We start from the raw sequence: 21,931 nt of genomic DNA, 5'->3' as shown, positions 1-21,931 counted from the left end.
GTCCTCCCCGGCCAACCCCCGGGCCCCCTTTGAGTTCCGCACGGTACACAAAAACATCACGGGAACTCTACTACGCATTACTTCTAGTCACGGGAGAATATCGCGTCTTTATCAAGCTCTCTAGCCGACCCCACCGTCCACCAGACCTGCTCCTCTCTCACATGACACCCCACAGAGCACCACGTGGACGTTCTAAGAGGCCCCCGGGTATGATAGAGGTTCTTACACGCATCGCGTATGACTAGGTGATATGAAGGAGCTATTGTTTGTTGGTCCCATGCTTGAGGTTATCCCTAAAAACCTTTGGCTTGTTTTTCACAGTAATATTTCTATATGTGATTTTGAAAGTTGCATTCACAGGAAGAATATCTAAGACCCATTTTTATGTCCTAATACTATTAATTGCCCAAGACCAAAATAATCATTTGCTCAATAATTTAGTGGCCAACTTAGGTTTCCTTAAACGAGTCCTACATGATCAATATTAATGCGGAATATTTCGTATTGTGCAATATTATTGACGGTGTAAGAATGGTATTGAAGAATGACAATATATTGAAGACAGACCAAACACGTGTACCTCTTCAAAACATTCCATACATCGTCAATAATATTGTGCAATACGGAATATTGCGCAATAATACTGATCGTGTATGGGCCGTTTTAGTTCTGCATAGAGTTCCATGAGGATCGAGGCGGGATCCTCTCAACCGTCGCTAGACATAACTGCGTCACCAAAGTTCGCCTCCAGGTCATCGAGATATGTGGTGAAGAAGTGAATTAACCGGCTGGCACATGGATAGGAATTTTCCCGTGGTGTGCGGGGCTGGTACGTTCCTGGACCTCAACCTTGGTAGTGGTCCGGAACATGAACGTAGGAGACGGTCTCCACGGTATGTGGCGATATCCTAAGGAAGATGAGGCCACCTCAGGTCAGAGGTGAGCCGCGGTTGAGGGGCATGACTCACAGTGGATGTCGTCCCTAGCCTCTTCGTTGTGGCTAGGACTCGAACATACGCCCGAGAACCTTACGTGGTTACCAAACACGCGCATTACCACTGAGCATCCAAGCGGGCCTCGAAGAACAGGATCCTTTCATTACGAACGGCATAGTTTGATAGATACAAGCCTGAGAATCCTGAGGTTTTTATCAGGGCTGCTACTCTCTAATCAAATTCATTGAGTGGCATCTGATAATACACCTTCAGAAGGTCCATTTTTATTATCCATTTTCCTTTACTTTGTAAAAAATATGATAAAATTTAGGTTATGGATAGGCATCAGGAACTTTCAAATCATTCGTTTTTTTCTATTTTCTTTTCACACCTTCTAAATTCCATCAGACTTAGAAACTTAGAAACTTTTAAAAAGGTGAAGGTAAGTCACTATTACTTGGTTCAGTATTTCCATTTGTCGACATTTGTTTAAATTCATAATTAGGAATTTTCAACTTTAACACACACACACACACACACACACACACACACACACACACACACACACACACACACGTTCAAACTCATATACTGAACTTCAAAATGCGCCTTAAAATGAAGTGTACAAAATTTTTACCTTTTCACTTTCAGATTTCTACGTTAACAAGGAAATAACTTCAAAATGCGCCTTAAAATGAAGTGTACAAAATTTTTACCTTTTCACTTTCAGATTTCTACGTTAACAAGGAAATAACAGGCATAAAGAAGACTATGAATAATGAGAATAAAGGAAAAACAGAGGAAGAACTCTTAAAGAAAACTCAGAATTGTAAAGGATTATGAAGAAATTTTGTTTTTGGCATGCTTAGTAAATTTCTTGTCTTTGTTTTTGTCATTCAATAAAACATTTCTTTCTCACTCTTGGAACTTTCTTACTGCCTCCCTACAAGAATATCTTTATTCTTTTCAAGTAGGTCTCGTTTGTATTTTCTGACATAATGAAGCAAATCTTACTTCTTACTTTTTACTTTTGGTGTTTAGATCCTCCAGTTGAGACAGCGTGGCTTTTCAGGCGGGTAACCTTTCTTTGATTAAATTACATGAAAATCACACATTTTAAAGAAAATAGTTCAAATAATGCAACTACATGCTGATTTTTTATATTAGATTGGCCATTTGAGCAAAAACCGTCCTTTGTCAGTTATGGTCGGTTTTGGTCGGTAATTAGTGAGACCGCCTTTTATTTACAAAGATCCACTGCCTTATTTCACAGTTTAAATCCACCGTTCATCAATTTATTTTTGAATAGTCTCTAAAAACGACAAACAAAGATGTCAGTTTTAGTCCAGTATCACGCAAACACACTTTTCACTTCTTTCTTTTTTGCATTTGAATGATTTATTTGTTCTATGGAATGGTTACATTAAGTTAGGTTAAAAGCTATTGGGGAACGTAAGTTTCATGTTAAATATTCGTGCTTGCGTGGTTCTGGAATTTTACCGAGACGTCAAATCTGGTGTAGATGAATAGCAGAACACCAAATATATGCTTCATGACTTATTTCTTTTCCAAGTATGACTGTATGAATAAGTGCAGACAAAAACATTTCAAATATGAAATACATAACAGTAAGAATTGAATGTGGATTATAAACTGGGATCGTAGAACATAACTTAGTTAGTTAGAGGGTAGGATAGATAAGATGGGGGATAGGGATTGAGGGGGAATTGGGGGTTTAGTGGAAGGAAAGAATGAAATGGAAGGAAGTAAGAGTTATGATAGATGTGGGGCAGACCCATTTGCTCCTTTTTTAGAACATAACTAAGGCTAAAGTACACTGTTTATGTCATTGTGACGCTTTGGTTTTGATCTACAGGTGACTGATACTTGCATGGCAGTTCTAGTATGTAAAAAAAAAAATGACAACCTTTTATAGCATAGATTGGTAAACACTAAAATTTTATAGTTATCCCTAAAATCTATCTAATAGAAAATTGCCATAGACAGTGATACAGTTAAAAATATATACATTTTAAGGGGTGACCATATCATAATGTAAAATATAGCCCTTCATTTAGATTTTTTCAGTCGTACTCACAAAGATGTAATTTCAATTAAGCTTTAATTTTTCTATAGATTTGACCATATTTGTTTTATGCTGGTTGTCGCCAGGTAACTGTATTCACTTCCAAGAAATCTTTACACACACACTATTATTATACATTCGTGGCGCTGTGGTTAGAGCTCTCGCCTGCCACTACGGGGGTCCGGGTTCGACCCCCGCCCAGTGCTGAATTAATTTTAGTATCGCTTCGCTGCGGGGTGTTACTCCAACTCTCGTAGGTGGGAAGTTGGGTGTGTGTGTGCGCGTAATGTCACAGTATTACCCATAGGTCGGTCATAGGAGCTCTGAGCTCTCATGTGGGAGTTTAATAGCTGTCGATCACGAGTCGAACACGTGATCCAAGACCATGGTGAATCACACACACACACACACACACAATAGATACATATAGATATAGATAGATACATATAGAGATACAGATACATATAGAGATATAGAGTATAAGGTAGAGATGGAGAGACCTAGATAGTGAGATTGATGGATAGAAATAGAAACACAGAGATAGATATAGAGGTAGATGGATAAAGAATCATAGAGATACAGATCTGCCTTTACCAAAACGTCGTATACCATTACCAAATACGACACTCACCATCACCGTTACCAGTACCGAAAACCACGCCATTACCATTAGGTCCTCATGAGCCTATGAAAAACAGGCTATTTCTTTACGGTCACCGTTCATTGCGTTAAATTTGCCATTGCCAAACACCATTACCATCACCGTGTCTGTGTGAGCTAAGAAAAACCGGCTATTTTACCCGCGGACACCGTTTGTTGCAGTGAGATTGCCATTACCGTCGTTATCAAAAATTTTGGGCGCCTTTTTCGGTAATTGACCCGGGAAGATCGGGCGGTCTCCCCTCAGCTGAATAAAGTCTATGGATCTTATCTGGAACTGCAGAAACCTTCAAGTCCTTTGATGTCGATGGGGTATGTCTTCAGCCTGCGACTCCCAAATGAAACACGTACACACAATATTTTCAGTTTGGAGTTGAAATTCCATTGCTTCTTGGGTGAGAGCTTTGGGGATTTCGTGTTGGTGGCGTCAGGTGATTTTATTCAAATCTCTTCCTCCATTTTCTTTGATGTAATGCACTTTTCCCGTCGGTTATTTCCATCTGTCATCATCATCTCTGTTCGTCTTTGCTTCTTCAGTGTCACTTCCTCTTTAACTACATCTCATCTGTTGTACACTGCTTCGTTGTTCCTGTCCTCTTTTCCCTCATCTTCCTCATTCTCCTCTTCTTTCTTCTCTTCCTCCTTATCCTCTTCTTTCTCCTCCTCCTCCTCCTCCTCCTCCTCTACTTCCTTCTATTCTTCCGTCTCCTCCTCTTCTTCCTCCTCTCCTTCCTTCTTCCTTCTCCCTCCGCAATTCTTTCCTGCCTTTGTCTTACTTCCCGTTTCATCGTATTTTCTCAAATATCCTTTTTTTTAAGTCAGATTATATTACCACACTCATCCTATTGATCGTTTTCTAATTACACATATTCTAACACTGCATTGAGAGGAACCATTGTATAAAGGAAAGAAATATTATAATTCTGATTCTAATTATCTTCCTTTCTCTCCTTCCTTTTCCTTCTTTCTCTCTCTCTCTCTCTCTCTCTCTCTCTCTCTCTCTCTCTCTCTCTCTCTCTCCCATCATCCCTACCGGCACTTTCTCCAAGCACACGCACACACACACACACACACACACACACACACACACACACACAGACGACTCGATGGCGCAGTGGTAGCGTTCGCAACCGCTACTACAGCCAGCGATCCGAGTTCGAATCCCGCCCAGGGCTGAAATAATTTCAGTATTGCTGCGCTGAGAGTCGTTACTCCAACTCTCGCGGCGGGTAGTTTGGGTGTGTGTGAGTGTAAGGTCACAGCATTACTCATAGATCAGTCATAAATGAGCTCTGAGCTCTCAGCTGCGAGGGTAATAGCTGTCGATCACCAATCGAACACGTGTACCAAGACCATGGTGAACCACACACACACACACACACACACACACACACACACACACACACACACATATATATATATATATATATATATATATATATATATATTATATATGTATATATATATATATATTGATAAATATTTTAGACAAATGATTTGGATGATGGAGAACATAAACACAGGGGAAGGCACGGAACCCTAAACACTCTAACGTTTCGTTCGCGTAGAACTTCTTCATAGAGTGTGCGGAGAACTGTAATTGAAGTTTGTGTACTAAACTTAGTTATCTTGTTGGATACTTGGGAAAGGTTGTTTTTCTGGCCTGTTCTAGAATTAAAATACTAGTTTGTTTTGCTGAATTGATAAATCCTCCTCGATGGTTCGATGAATACTTAGTTGAGATATATGCTGATTCTACAATTCTTCTAGTGAATTTATTAAAACCTTTATGCAGCACTTCGGCTCCTCTCCAGTTTGGTAAATGATCGATTTTTTCCGCATGAACTACTAAAGAATTAGACGTCCTATGTGCTTTTATGTCATTCTCCTCAACACTCCCTCTAGGTAGCCGGGTTTTTCAAAGGTTTTCATAATATAATAAGATTCTTCTTCTAGGTATTCTTTGCTACATATTCGTAGTGTCCTAAGAAAAAAGCCTATTACTATACCACTCTTTGTCCTATCATCATGTGCGGAGAAGTAATGTACCAATTTTTTTTTTTTTTTCTGTATACTGAAAAAGTCAGTTTTTCCTACTCGTCGTATTAATGTATCTAGGAAGGGCAATTGTCCATTTTGTTCCTCTTCTACTGTGAACTGGATATCGCTGTTGACCGCGTTAAGCATTCTCATAAGAACAACATAAGAACATAAGAATAAAGGAGACCATAAGGCCTACACTAGGCAGCTCCGTATCCATCACCACCTGGCATCCCCATCCATAAAGTTGTCTAATAGTTTTTTTAAAACAACTGATAGTTTCAGCGCTTTCTACATGGTTATTAGATTTATTCCATTCATCGACCACCCTATTAGTAAACAAATTCTTGCCTATTTCATTCTTAAATCTAAATTTGTCCAGTTTATACCCATTACTGCGAGTCCTGCCCTGTTGTTTTATTATGATGACCTTGTTTGCATCACCCTTGGTATAACCTTTGATCCACTTGAACACTTCTATTAGATCACCCCGCACTCTGCGTCTTTCCCGAGAGTGTAAGTTTAGGTGCCTAAGCCTCTCTTCGTAAGGCAAATTTCTGAGTCCATGTATCATTTTGGTCATTCTTCTCTGTACTGATTCTAGTGAATTTATGTCCATTCTGTAGGACGGAGACCAAAACTGTACCGCATAGTCAAGGATGGGTCTAACTATCGTTAGATAGAGCTTAGTAATTACCTCTGCACTTCTATTCATTACCGTCCTAGCAATGAAACCTAATGCCCTGTTAGCTTTATTTCTGGCGCTAATGCACTGCCTCCTGGTTTTGAGGTCCGGACTCACCAGAACTCCCAAGTCCCTCTCGCACTCAGATTTTTCTAAAAACGTGTTAGTGTTTTCGGGGATGATAGCGAGGACGTCGTCTACTTATCTAAACCAGTGTGATCCTCTACCATTAATTCTGATAAAGTTTTCTTTATCCAATAACTCCATGTATAGAGAGACCATCACTGCACTTAAAGGACTACCCATAGCGAGACTTCTGTGTTGTTCATACTCGTCGCCATTAAAAGTAAACGCACCAAAATTTACGCATAAGTCTATCAGTTCTATATAATCTTGTTTTCTTACGGATAGGTCAGCATCGTTCATATCTTTTATTACTCTTTTTACTGCCTTTACCGCACCGTCGGTGGAAACATGCGTAAATATAGCCTTAACGTCATAGCTTACTAACTTTTTCCCCGTCAAATCTAAATCCTTTAGTCTTGTCAAAAGATCGTTGGAATTTTTCAAATGTGTATTACTGATTGACCCCATTGCCTGTGATAACGGTTTGGCTAGACATTTTGCTAGTCTGTGGGGTGCACTGCCAACCCCTGAAGTTATGGGTCGCATTGGAGCGTTAGGTTTGTGAATTTTTGGTATATCGCGCATCCTGGGAGGATTGGGGTCTTCTTCCAGAAGTCCCATTAATTTCTTTCCTTTTTCAGTTTTATTAAGAATTTTTCTGGCATGTATTTTGAATTTATCTGCTTCACTCGTTGCGAAACTTACATGTTTTTTGTGATAAGTATTGTTGTCATCTAAGAGCTCAACATTTTACTGATATTGTCCTCTTTTGATAGGATCACGATACCACCTCCTTTATCTGCATTGGTGATTACTATGTCTTTGTCTAAGCCTAGATTTATTAAAGCTTTCTTGAATCTTCTGGGGATGACGCATTCATTTTTATTGGCTACCGCTTGGTAACATGTAACAATCCCCTGTTTGAATCCTTTTTCAATATCGCTGTCACTCCATCTATAATTTCTTTTAATGAAATCTGTGAACCCCCTTGTGTTAATACCAATGTCGAACTTAAGACCTAGCGATAGAGCTTGAATTTCAATATTTGATAATCTCCTATCTGGTTGTTTAATTTTCGCTGTAGTCTTTCACTCTGTGATGTTATTTCTTTTTCTAATTTCCAAACTAGGTGTGATGATAATTGCACTTCAAATCTACAAGTACATTTATGAGTCGATGGGCATATGTCCGATGGGCAAATGTCCGGTGACCAGATATCTGGTGTCGGTGTTCCATTATTATAGACGTTTTTCCATATTGGCAGTTTCAATTTATCACGTAATGTTTCTATTTTGTTGTCTAAATTTTTACAAGCTTCTTCTAAATATACTTTAGCACACTTACCGAACGGGTTGTTCTCACTAACCAGTTGTTTCGGAGCCGATCTAGGAAGGACCTTTTCTTCCAAGCAATCCTGTAGAAATTTACGTTGTAGTACACACCTATCCAACTTGCGTCTTCTGTAGAATTCCTGCCAAATAACCTCCTATTGCTTTCCATCATATTGATAAGTATTTTAGACAAATGATTTGGATGATGGAGAACATAAACACAGGGGAAGGCACGGAACCCTAAACACTCTAACGTTTCGTTCGCGTAGAACTTCTTTAGAGAGTGTGCGGAAAACAGTAATTGAAGTTTATGTACTAAACTTAGTTATCTTGTCGGATACTTGGGAAAGGTTGTTTTTCTTACCTGTTCTAGAATTAAAATACTAGTTTGTTTTGCTGAATTGATAAATTCTCCTCGATGGTTCGATGAATACTTAGTTGAAATATATGCTGATTCTACAATTCTTCTAGTGAATTTATTAAAACCTATATGCAGCACTTCGGCTCCTCTCCAGTTTGGTAAATCAGTAGGTGAATTCTTAATTATTAATTCCTAGATGCACGTGGGTTATTAAAAGCTGCTTTAATATTCCATGTTTTAAGTAGATGAGGAACTTGAGAAAAGTTGTTACTAAAAGGTAATACTAAAAGGTTCTTTGAGTCAAAAGGGGGAGAGGGTTGAATCCTATGGAAAGTTTAGTCTCTTGTCTTTTAAACCTTAATGTATTACCATTTCCATTTGTATTCCCCTGAAGGTGTGAATAACACAAAAGCGCTTGGGAATTTCTGTTTCTTTCAGATTTTCTTTGTGGTTACCAGCAAAATTTGTGGATCACATGTTTATTTCGGTGATCACTCTGCATGGGGGGACGGAGAGGGAGTCGCCGATTTAATGAAGCGGCCTTGCTGTGGATGTGCTGTGTCTTGCGACACTGCTTCTAACCCAGGGCAGTGGACAAGGTGCAGGGATAACCCGTCATCCAGGAGGTGCTAAGATAAGAGGGAGGGTGGAGGGGTGTGGAGTGTATTCAGGGATGGAATGGGTGGGAATGATTTTATGCCTTTTCCTTTTTGGCTACCTCCCTTGTAAGGGGAAAAAAGCCTTGGTATATGTATGTATGTATATATATACATATATATATATATATACACACGCATATATATGTATATATATATTAATATAAATATGTGTGTGTGTGTGTGTGTGTGTGTGTGTGTGTGTGAGGGAAAAAAGTACTTTTTTCCAGAGCCATTTTTCTTTTTTTCTTTTCTTTTTTCACCAGAGCCATTTTTTTTTTTGTTTTTTTTAATTACCAGAGCCATTTTTTATACTTCCAGAGCCATGTTTTTGCAGGTTCGATTTCCTTCCAACTATTGGAAGGCTAACTCATTACTCATATGCATGATGGTGGAAATGCACTACAAGCCTTGCAATACACCGTTAGAGTACCATCACTGCCCCGATCCACTTCAAGCCAATCTAGGTTCCACGAGCGTATAGTAGATTCATGCTGTACTGGTTTTCGTTTTCCTCAGCCCTTGCCCGTAGAGTTTGAATTAGGCTTTGCTGGTCCAGAAGCGGTTCCTGCCGTCAAAACACTCTCCCTCGATTCTGAAAAGACTGAATCTGAGGGCAAACCATCTTCACTCATCTTCACTCGCTTCACTAGAAATCGCTCCTTGATGTACGATCATCGAAATTTTGGCATGGACGTGACGTACGAACGTAGACCTAGCTACCGTAAACCTAAGCTAGCTAACGAATCATTTTTTATTTTTTTATTTTTCATTCTCCCTCCAAAGATCCATATTTATGAACTAAATATATAATAATCAAATGTTCATATTTATACTTAAATTTATTTACTTTCAATTACTAACCAAACATTTGATTCTATTTTGTTTTCTCATAAATACGCGAACGAAGTTATAAATGGGATTTCCCAGTTTCCCTCCTAGGTCTCGAACGAGTTTGCATATGTACAGTGTACGTATGCATGCGGTGATGTGGTATTGGGTATGGTGCATTGTACATGTAGTCAGCGCGTTGATTGGGCAGCTAGCTGCATGCAACCAATGAACTTCCCTGCATACAGGTACCATGCAATTCGCAACTAGCGATATTATGTAGCACGATAGTCGTGTAGAGTCTAGTCAACATGTACTAGTATACGCGCGCATGCAGCTGATACGAAGCTAGGCTAGGTAAGCCATTGAACTCTAGCAGCTATACCGCGTACACATACGTACGTACATCAACAAATTAAAGTTGATTGATGCGTTGCGTTTATGATATAGATTGATAATACAATGATTGATCACGGGTAACTTGTGTTTGCTCTGATCCTTTCATCAATGGTGATGAGATTGAGGGATTGCCAAATGATGGATAATGCATGAAAAACGTTGAATCTTGCCGCGGGAGCGATTTTTTTTTGTGGGGGATCGCTCCCGCTATTGGATTTGCGAGAGCGACATTGGAACTTTCCCGAGCGAAATCGCTCGTCGCTCCCGTGTATTTTTTTCGCTGATATGTATATATATATATATATATATATATATGTGTGTGTGTGTGTACACACACATACACACACACACACACACCGTCACTTCCTCCAACCTGACGCCACACCCATCCGCCACGCCACCCGGCATGCCAACAAGATCCAATCCATCAGAGCACCGAGGACTGACCGATACAAGAACAATGCTATTCCATCCATTTTTCGCACAATTAACTCATTGTAAAACTTAGACTAGGCATATCACTCATATAATTACTGTATTGTATTATTGTCAGCGTATCACTGTAAAACTTAGACTAGGCGTATTACTCATATGATTACTATATTGCATTATTGTCAGTGTATCACTGCTATTTCAATAAACCTATTATTATTATATTATTATTATTACACACACAAACATACACACAAACACACACACACACACACACACACACACACACACACACACACACTCTGGATAATGAAACCAAATCTTCAACATCAAGTTGTCTAAGTGTTTATAACATACATCAATAAACATTTCTCATCCACACCAGCTGGATGAAGACAGAAGGATGCTTGACCATCCAAGGAACAACACAGAACTGTTATACACAATTCTGATCCAATGAACATGAAAAATGAACATTATCTGGCAGTGAACACCATCAAAACGACTGTGATTCGCCACACCAGCCGTGAACAGCCGTGTTCAGTTACAAGTTTATTTTTCATCGAGCGGGTTAGAGCGTCGCTACTTGTAGCGGAGGTCGACGTGACGTCAGTTCGAACCCTGCTGCCAGCGAGTTGGACCAAGGGCATGGTTCATTAAGTTCCACATTACAAAGTCCTCCTGATAGGGGGAGTTCGCGACGTTTAACCGAATGGATCACGTTTATTTTTTGTTCAGTTGAAGTGGCATGAAACTTATTTGGCACAGTAGTTCAGAAGAAATTCTGGCATCGCCCTGCGATGCCTTGATATAATAAAACGCACAAAGCATCCGTGCAACTTTTGTAAACAGGTATATAAATGCATGTGTTTATATGCGCATGAGTGTATAACACAGTATAATACATAAAGATGTATGTATATGTGTCTGTATATATGTGTCTGTGTGCACAGTATATGTATGTATACATGTCTGTATGTATATATGTATCTATGTGTATTTATTTATGCATACATGAATGTGAGTGTAAATGTATTCATGTATGTATGTAGGTGTGTATGCATGTATGTATGTATGTAGGTGTGTATGCATGTGTGCACGTATAGGGGTATGCGCATGTCTTCGGGTGTGTGTGCGCGCGCGTGTATGTGTGATTCACCATTAGCTTGTCTCACGTGCTAGACTTGTGATCGACAGTTATTACCTTCCCGTATGAGAGGTAAAAGACTGTATGGATCGACGTATGGGCAGTACTGCAACTGCACACACACACTCACTCGTGGCGCAGTTGGTAGAGTTTTCGGCTGCCACTACGGAAGTCCGGGTTCGAATCCCGCCCAGGGCTGAAATAATTTCAGTATCGCCGCGCTGCGGGCTGTTACTCCAACTCTCGTGGACGGGGAGTTGGCTGTGTGTGTACGTGTAAGGTCACAACACTACCCATAGATCGGTCATATACGAGCTCTGAGCTCTCTTCCAGGAGGCAAATAGCTGTCGATCACAAGTCCAACACGTGATTCGAGACTGTGGTGAATCACACACACATACACACACACAAACATACGCACACACACACACACACACACACACACACACACACACACACACACACACACACACACACAGATACATACGCCTGACCTACTTGCTTAAATGGAACAGTAACGGCTTGCAGTGTTAGCGAATCGTGGTTAGCCCACGGCGTTATCTACTACATCAGCAAACCATGTGTGTGTGTGTGTATACACGCGCTTATGTGTGTGTACACTTGTGTGTATTTGCATATGCGACAGCGTTCTGCTTTATGTATAAATAATGATAATTTCGAATCATCATCTTTATGTTTTCAGCATTAAGCAATGCAAATTTAAGTATCGTGTTCACAGTGTCCACCTTATCGAGGGGACTGTAGTAGAATACACCGTATAGTTTCTCCTGTGGTATCTTTGCGTCCTAATTCTAGAAAAGTTCTTCATGTAGTTCTTGTTAGATTCTGTTCCTCTTTATCAAGTAACATCTAGCAAATTCTAGAATTAAGGCATGTTTTCTCTGACCTGTAGGACTCGTTCTAACAGTGATAGTATCAAAATATTTCAAATTGGTTAGTTTCTTGGCCTTTCTAGGTTTTTCACAAACTCTTTCTTTTATTCAAGAACCTTTCAAAATAGTTCCTGCGGAAGGAAGGAACCTAGTTAGGTTCCTCTTCTTTGTCGTCCATTTAACCTTAGGCTCAACAGTGTACGATCACATTCAACCCTCCTTTGATTATTTTTCCAATTTTGTACACAATTACGGTTTTGAAACTGGAGAATAATCTTTGCATAAACATCCATCAACGGATGGTTACCAAAGGTTCCGCCTTAGATAGCTCAACGGCCCAGTCCTATCCATTTTCTCCACGAGGTTTAAGTTACGTAGGCCTCTGATAAAAGAATGACATAAAGGAGACAATGACGTGGTCAAACCCTCAAACCCCGGACCTGTTTTCCGTAGGACTGCCATGCCCTATGGCACTGACACTGTTCTGAAGGGAGTTGAGAGCCGAGAGCTGATTGGTCACTGAGGTATTGTACAAGGCTGACGTCAGAGGTGGTGTGTGATGAGGACCAATCAGCGAGAGCGATGTTGGCGGAAGACTGCGCGCGGCTCCAACAACGTGTCTCTCCAACAATGGGTTGATGGGGCTTGGGTGGAGGATAGGTCTATCCTGCGATGGGGGAAGGTTTGCCACAAGGGATGGAGGGAGAGGAAGGGAAGGGACACAAGGGGGGAGGGGAGAGAATGGGTGAGGAGAATGGGGGGATGGAGGAATTGGTGGGAGTGGGGATTGGTGAAGTCCGACAGTGTGCTGATTTGGGTGGCCCATGTTGTAGTTGAAGAGCCTGAAATTAGAAATAAAATTTTGCCAAATACCATAACATAGTCAAACTATTCATTATGCAATTATGTATCACCAGAATACATCAAACATAAAAATATGTATGTATATATATATATACATACATACATATATATATATATATATATATATATATATATATATATATATATATATATATATACATACTGAGACATTGTCACAAGTTGAGGAAGGTAGAAAAAGAAGTCACGGGCCTAGTTCCGAGTTGCTAATCGGAACTAGACCCGTGTGTGTGTGTGTGTGTGTGTGTGTGTGTGTGTGTGTGTGTTTCTGTGTGTGTGAGTGTGTGTGTGTGTGTGTTTCTGTGTGTGTGAGTGTGTGTGTGTTTATAAGTGTTTGTGTGTGTGTGTGTGTGTGTGTGTCTGTGTGTGTGTGTTCGCGTTTGTATGTATTTACATGCAATTGGTTGTATGCGTGTGTTAATTCATAGAAAAGAAAAAAGACAGAGGAATACTTCATTCATGTCATGCAATGTTCTTGAATTTAGAAAAGGTAATGTGCATGCTAGTTTTTATGAATGTATATGTATATATATATGTATATATAAATGTATATATATGTGTATATATATATAATATATATATATATACATATATATATGAATGTATGTATATGCACATATATATATACAGTATAAATATATATATATATATATATATATATATATATATATATATATATATATATATATATATGTGGTCATATTTCGTCCTTGAAAAAAATCACATACACAAAGTAAGTATACACACGTGCAAGCACACACACGGTACACACAGACACACACAAACACATTATATTTATTTGTATATATTTGTATTATATATGTACATATATGTGAATGTTTACTCGTGCATATATATATATGTATATATATATATATATATATGTACTTATGTGTGTATATATATATATATATATACATATATATACATATTTGTGTGTGTATATATATATGTATATATATATGTATATATAAACGTGCATATACATATATATATATATATATATATATACATATATGTATATATATAAACGTGTATATACAATATGTATATATACATACAGTACACACACACACATATATATATATATATATATATTTATATATATAAACGTGTATATACATACACCCATACATACCGCGCATACATATACATATATATATATATATCTATATATATATATATATATTTATATATGTATATATATACATATATATATAAACGTGTCTATAAATATACGTATATATATACATACATACAGTACATACAGACATATATATATATATATATATATATATATATATATAAACGTGTATATACATATACGTATATATATATACATACATACAGTACATATATATATATATATATATATATATATATACATAATCGTATATATACATATATGTATATATATATATATACATACATACACACATACAGTACATACACACTCAGACACACACACACACACACACACACACACACACACACACACACACACACACGTATATATATATTTATATATATATATGTATATATAATTATATATATGTATGCATATACATATGCATATACAGTATATATATATATATATATGTATGTATGTATGTATATCAGTGACTGTGTGTTTTATTATATGCACACTCAAATGATATGTATGTTGAGCATGCATACACAACAAGTTTGACAATACATTTTTGCTGACCATAGCCTATCTCCAATGACCATGGGCCTTGGGGCGACCAGCCCGAGCGCACTGTAGTACTGCTGAGCCATCAACTCGAGATCGTTCGTGTACTTCCGCTTCCACTTGGTTCTTCGGTTCTGGAACCAGATCTTGATCTGTGGTGGCGAAGACATGGGGTGGTTAGTGAGTCAGTTCGTTGCTTTACTATGGTTAGGTCACGGATGTAGGAAGTAGAAGGCTTGTTTCATGGGGAACGTGATAATGAGTTTAGATGTCTACTGTTTGGGTGTTTATTATTGGTGGAGTTACATGAATGGTGGTGATGTTTTGGTTTATGTCAGATGTTGAATCTCTGTGAGCTTGGAAAGGATGATTGGGAGGCATTTGATAGTGTTTGGTCCAAATCAATCCAAGAAAAATATTACTGTTTGAGTATTTGTCAAGGGTGGAACTACAAGAAAGGTGTTATTGTTTTCGTTTATGTCAGATGTTTGATTTTGTCTGTGGTCTTAGAAAGGATAATGGGGAGGCATTTAATAGTGCATGGACGGAATTTAACTGAGACGGTCATTACAAATAAAATGTAGAAATATCTCAATAAGTCAAAATATTCTTTGATCTAAATATTGCATAATTACAGAAATCACGATCAATTGAAACAAATGGAAGAAGGTAAACAGTGAATGTAATATTTTTTCCAATTTTTGTTTCTTATTCTATTTCAATTTATATATATATATATATATATATAAATATATGTATATATATGAATATATATATATATATATATATATATATATATATATATATAATATTACACTTAGGCTTTTCTCTAACCTGGGTGAAGACTTTTGATTAAACCCTTCCGCTTAAAAAAAAATGATAGCTTTTATTATGTTTAATATCACCACGCGATTTTATTCAGCTGAAGAATGGTTCTTGTAAATAAAGAGATAAAGCAGGTGTTCTTCAACCTGCCTTTCGTCACGTATACTATGCTTATGAGTTGCTGTTCTTCCTTTGCCTTATGACGACCACTTCAACACTGAATAAAATAGCTAAGCATTGACTAATTAGATCTAATTTTTGGTGTGTGGCCTCACTTATGAGATTCTGTGGCCTCCTTGTTGGCCCATGACCAACCTGAGGGCCACTAAGGGGCCACAGGGGACCACTAAGTTAATGATTCCCTCGGGAATGGTAGTCGTGTCAACAGACCACTTGTCAATTTGCTCAGTTCTTGTTATGAATGAGTCTTATCGTTCTGAGAGAAGGTTCTTAAAGATGAGAAATGTTTTGAAGATAAAGAGGCTTCTAGCTTGTTTATTTATTTTTAATCTGTGTTATCAGGTACATAGTGAAGAGGTCATGGACCTGTTCTTGAAATAGATAGATAGATAAGTAAGATATATAAAAAGATAAAGGTGTTTTTGTACTTCAAGAGGGAGCATATTTGCATGGTGTTGAATTAGTATAGGGAAGTGAGATAAACAAAGAAATAACGACAGAAATATGATTGCAATGATTATAATGCCAAAAAAGAGGAAAATTTGGTTTTGGAAAATTAATCAAAACAATGGAGAACTAAATCTCCTTTACCAGTTTGGATGAACTACTAATATATATATATATATATATATATATATATATATATATATATATATATATATATATATATATATATATATATATATATTGGTCATTGTGATTGTGATAAAAAAATATATATATGTATATATATGTATGTGTATATATATATGTATATATGTATATATATATATATATATATATATATATATATATATATATATATATATATATGTATATATATATATCACTCCTAATTTGGCTGAGGGAGCGATGGGCCGTGAAAAAGTGACATCTGGTGTTATGCATTGTGTATTGGAGAAAGAGGAGGGGTAAAAAGGGAAAATAGGGTAGCAGAGATACCATTATGCATTCGGAACGACAAACCAGAGATAGGGGGGAGTGGGTGGAAGCGAAACAGGCCTGGCGGGGGTGGGTGTGGGGAGACTAGGCCCACCTCAACCAAACCCTATGCCTACGATAACCCTCGTTTAACCCCGGTTTTTATACAAGAGGGTCACTATGTAAAGGAAGCGTTGGAGGTTAACCATCTCAGGCTGTCGGGCCCTGTTGTGGATGTGCTGTGTCTTGTTGCATTGCTTTTGACTCGGAAGTAAATGGGTGTGGAATAGATGTTGGATGGATGGGGAATGGGTGCATGCTGGCTACCTCTCATATAAAGGGAAAGAAAACTTTTGGAGTATGTTGTTAAATATGCGACTACAACATGAGTAATGGATATATTTTATTTAATTGAGGGCTGTACCGTTTCCAGAAGGGAATGTGATGGGAGGCACAACAGCTTATTGAAGGGACTGACGGTGTCTGTAACGCTTATTGAAGGGAATGAAAGGAGGTAGTACCATTTGTTAAAGGGACTGACGGGGGGGCAGCAGTACTTGTTGATGGCACTGACAGGGGGCAGTACCGCTTATTGAAGGGACTCCCGGGGGCAGTACCGCTTATTGAAGGGAACGAAAGGAGGTAGTACCGTTTGTTAAAGGGACTGACAGGGGGCAGTAATGCTTGTTGAAGGGGGTGACGGGGGGCAGCAATGCTTGTTAAAGGGAGTGACAGGGAGGCAGTACCGCTTAGTGAAGGGACTGACAGGGGCAATTCCGCTTATCGAGGGGAATGACAGGGGGCAGTAATGCTTGTTGAAGGGGGTGACGGGGGGCAGCAATGCTTGTTAAAGGGACTGACAGGGAGGCAGTACCGCTTAGTAAAGTGACTGACAGGGGCAATTCCGCTTATTGAAGGGAATGACAGGGGAGTACCGATTGTTGAAAAAACTGAAACACGACTCGTCTCCCACCTGTGTCTCCGTGAGTTTGAGTTGCTTGGAGAGCTGGAGTCTCTTACTGACGGAGAGGTACTTGTTCTTCTCGAACTCCTGCTCGAGGGCCTTGATCTGTGAGGCCGTGAAGGCCGTCCGGGGCCTCTTCTTGCGCTCTTCGCCGCCGCTACGGGAGTCCTCTGGGGAGAGAAGAGGAGAAAGAAGAACGTCTTTAGATTCTAACACTGTCTAGACCACTCTGGGGGGTCTTCAAAAATGAAGTAATAAATAAGAAAATAAAGAAAGGAAAAGAAAGGAAAAATATACGTGGATATGTGTAAGCAAACACACACATACACACGCACACACACACACACACACACACACACACACACACACACACACACATTTTCACCTGTAATATATATATATATATATATATATATATATATATGTATGTATACATATGTATATATATATATAATATATATACATATATGTATATATATATATGTATATATGTATGTATATATATACATATATATATATATATATATATATATATATATACGGTATATATATATTGTGAAAAGTGGTCTTTAAGTTCATAAGAACTTTGCGTGGCTCTGGTCCGTAGAGGTGCCACCAGAGCGAAGGTTCGGAAGAGTATCGACAGACTCAACGAGGAAGCTGGAGGAGGAGACCCGAGCGGCAGGACACGAGACCCAAGACAAACATGAGAGACATAGGACCCCGAGCAAACAAACCATCAGCGTCATGGTGGCAAAAACCCAAGAGGAGATACATTGTCACCGCCCAGAGGGGAAATGGGGGAGGAGGTGGGAGAGGGGGAGAGAGGAGGCTAGGGAGGGGAGTTGTGAGAAACAGAGGAGATGGATTGGTGGTGCCTCTGGGAGATAGTGGAAACGAAAAAGGAGGAGATAATTTGTGGAGTGAGGGAGGATTTGTTGGAGGAAGATAGGGTCAGGGGGAGGTGAAGAAGAGAGGGCTGAGTAGGAAAGGGAGGGGAAGCGAAGATGAAACAAAGGTAAAGAATATATAAAAATATAAATGAAAGGCAGAAGAGGAAGATTTTAGTGTTAAGAAGAAGGGAGGGGTAAGAGAGGTAGGGAAGGGGAAACGGAGATGAGATTAAGGTAAGAACAGAAATTAGAATAGGAGAAAAGAGAAAAAGGTAGAAGAGAGGTAGAATAGAAAATGTAAATTGAATACAATGGTAGGGTGAAGGGAGGATAGACTGATAAATAGGAAAAAGAGAGATCTATTCACTATTCACTTATTTCCACCACAAAATCTCCTCTTGCGAATGTTACCTTGTAATTTCTTAGAAATTCATTTGTGAGTTTGGGAAATATTCACATAAACATTGTAAATGATATATGTTAATCATGAAATAAGGACAGGGATGGTATAAATATGTTGAAGTAAATTAAGGAGATTTGAAAAAGAAGGACGCTTTGGTCCATGATAAAGGACCAAAAAATAAATGTTACCAGTGAACCTTAAAGGCAAGAAAAAGTGAGGAATAGGCAGTGAGAGTGGGAGCAAAGTAAAAGAGGAATAAATAAAGGAATACTCAGACAAACAAATAAATCAGATAAACAAATAGATATATAAGTAAATAAATAAGCAACTAGATAGATAAACAAACAAATAGATAAATAAATGAACAAGTGAATATCTAAATAAATAATTGAATATATAATTAGATAACAAATGAATGAAAATAGTGAGTAAATAGACAAATAACTAAACACAAAAACAAATAGATGAATAAATGGATTAACGAATAAAGACATAAATAAATAGATAAATAAATAAGTGAATAAAGCGAGTGGTCTGGGGAGAGTGGTAGGGTAGGACATGGTGAGGGATCTGTTTCTTGGTTGTGGAGTAGGGATAGCGGCGGCGGCGACAATACATTACGGGCGGCGGGCGAGCGTGACCGCAATGGCGTTATGAGGCATTCGATTGCCTCTCATTGGATTATCTGCCATTTGCTTATTTCCTTCTTTATGGCGTCTTGGAGGGGAGGCTGGCCGTCCCTCTCGCTCACACTGAGTAGGATTTCATGTTGCGTCCTCTTGCCAGTGTATGCTTAGGTGTGTGTGTGTGTGTGTGTGTGTGTGTGTGTGTGTGTGTTTGTGCATTTGTGTGTGTGAGCGTGGGTGTGGGTTTGTGTGTGTGTGTGTGTGTGTGTGTTTGTATGCGTGTGTGCGTGTAAGGGTGGGTGTGGATTTGTGTGTGTTTGTGTGGGTGTATATTAAGAAGTCTGCTTGTTCATATATTTAGCTGTTGGTATATGCACGTCAGTATGTGTGAGGTGTATGTGATTTGTGTGCTGTGTGTGTTGTATATATATATATATATATATACATATATATGTGTGTGTGTGTGTGTGTGTGCGTGTGTGGTCTTGTATACAAATAGTGCGGGTTCATGATTTGATATAGTCAACACGCACACACATATATATTAAAGAAAGATACACGCACATACACCTGCACTTCATCAAGGTGAAATATACTTGAATTTCGTACTAAAGTATATGTTTTTTTTAAATTTCGTACTGAAGACAAAATATATTTTTTACTCAATATATAGTCAATACGCACACACATATATATTAAAAAAGATACACGCACATACACCTGCACTTCATCAAGGTGAAATATACTTGAATTTCGTACTAAAATATATGTTTTTTTAATTTCGTACTGAAGAAAAAATATTTTTTTACTCAATATATATATATATATATATATATCTATATATATATATATATGTATGTATGTATGTATTTACTGTACCAGTGTTACAACACTGAAGCATATGACACGCACGCACGCACACACACACACACACACACACACACACACACACACACACACATATATATATATATATACATATATGTGTGTGTGTGTGTGTGTGTGTGTGTGTGTGTGTGCGTGTGTGCGTGCGTGTGTGTGATGGTGTGTAAATGTATATTTTCATATGAGGCAGTCATCTTCTACTGCCAACCACCTCCTCCAGAAAATAACCCCCCTCTACTCCCTCCTTCTCCCCCCTCTCCCCCTCCCTCCCCCTCTCCCACTAAGCCTTCCACCCATCATCCAAGTTGATGCATCAGCCAGAGGTCGTTTGATGACCTCATGGACAGCCAGTCGTCCATCCATCCATCCATTCATCCATTTATGAGTCTCTACATTTGTTTCTTTCTACTGCCATCCTTTTATTTTTTTATGATATTTACTTAGATTGGTATTTATTCTAGATATGTAATTAATTACAGATTCTTCCATATAGTGTACTGCAATAATCGCACAGGAGATGTGTATATATTTGTATGTGAACATATGAGATTAGACATCTCTTTGTGTATTTGTACAGATATAATATATATATATATATATATATATAATATTATATATATATGTATATATATATATATACACACGCATCTACAGATATATAATTACACACATAAATAAACACAAACACACATACACATACATACACACACAAACGCACACACACGCACACAGATGCACGCACACACACACGCACACACACACACACGCACACACACACACACACACACGCACGCACAGGAAACGATATACATTACATCAAGGAAATGAACACTGTATCTCAAATAAATGATCGTAATGTCAACGTAATTCCCGTTATTTCCCTTAGATTCTGATGTTTCTATGAAGTGATGAAAGGTTTCTATAGATGATTCAATCGCAAATATTACATGGAATGAATCCACAAATTTTACTTTTCGGAAGAGGGTCTCCTTCAGTTAAATAAAATCGTTAACATATTCTTAACGTTAATTTTTTTTTATGTTAACATATTTTTCCATGTTAAGATATTTCTAACGT

The 21,931-nt window shown here is 38.2% G+C and overlaps 1 protein-coding gene across 1 annotated transcript in view; it reads right to left on the bottom strand.

Annotated features, from left to right (window-relative positions):
- Positions 1–10,938: 10,938 nt before the first annotated feature.
- The window catches only part of LOC143039814 (uncharacterized), a 40,867-nt gene continuing 29,874 nt past the window's right edge, over positions 10,939–21,931 (bottom strand). The window contains exons 4-6 of the mRNA XM_076210063.1: positions 18,057–18,217; positions 15,173–15,309; positions 10,939–13,424 (exon numbers count right to left, since the gene is read on the bottom strand). Coding sequence (XP_076066178.1) covers positions 13,010–13,424; positions 15,173–15,309; positions 18,057–18,217 — 713 coding nt within the window. The 3' untranslated portion in view covers positions 10,939–13,009. The remainder of the gene's footprint in view (positions 13,425–15,172; positions 15,310–18,056; positions 18,218–21,931) is intronic.

The sequence above is a fragment of the Oratosquilla oratoria genome, chromosome 27 (assembly GCF_046742065.1).
Source record: "Oratosquilla oratoria isolate Oo_2021 chromosome 27, ASM4674206v1, whole genome shotgun sequence".
Lineage (NCBI taxonomy): Eukaryota > Metazoa > Arthropoda > Malacostraca > Stomatopoda > Squillidae > Oratosquilla > Oratosquilla oratoria.
The sequence above is the reverse complement of the archived record's forward strand: the minus strand, read 5'-3'. Positions and strand labels throughout refer to the sequence as shown.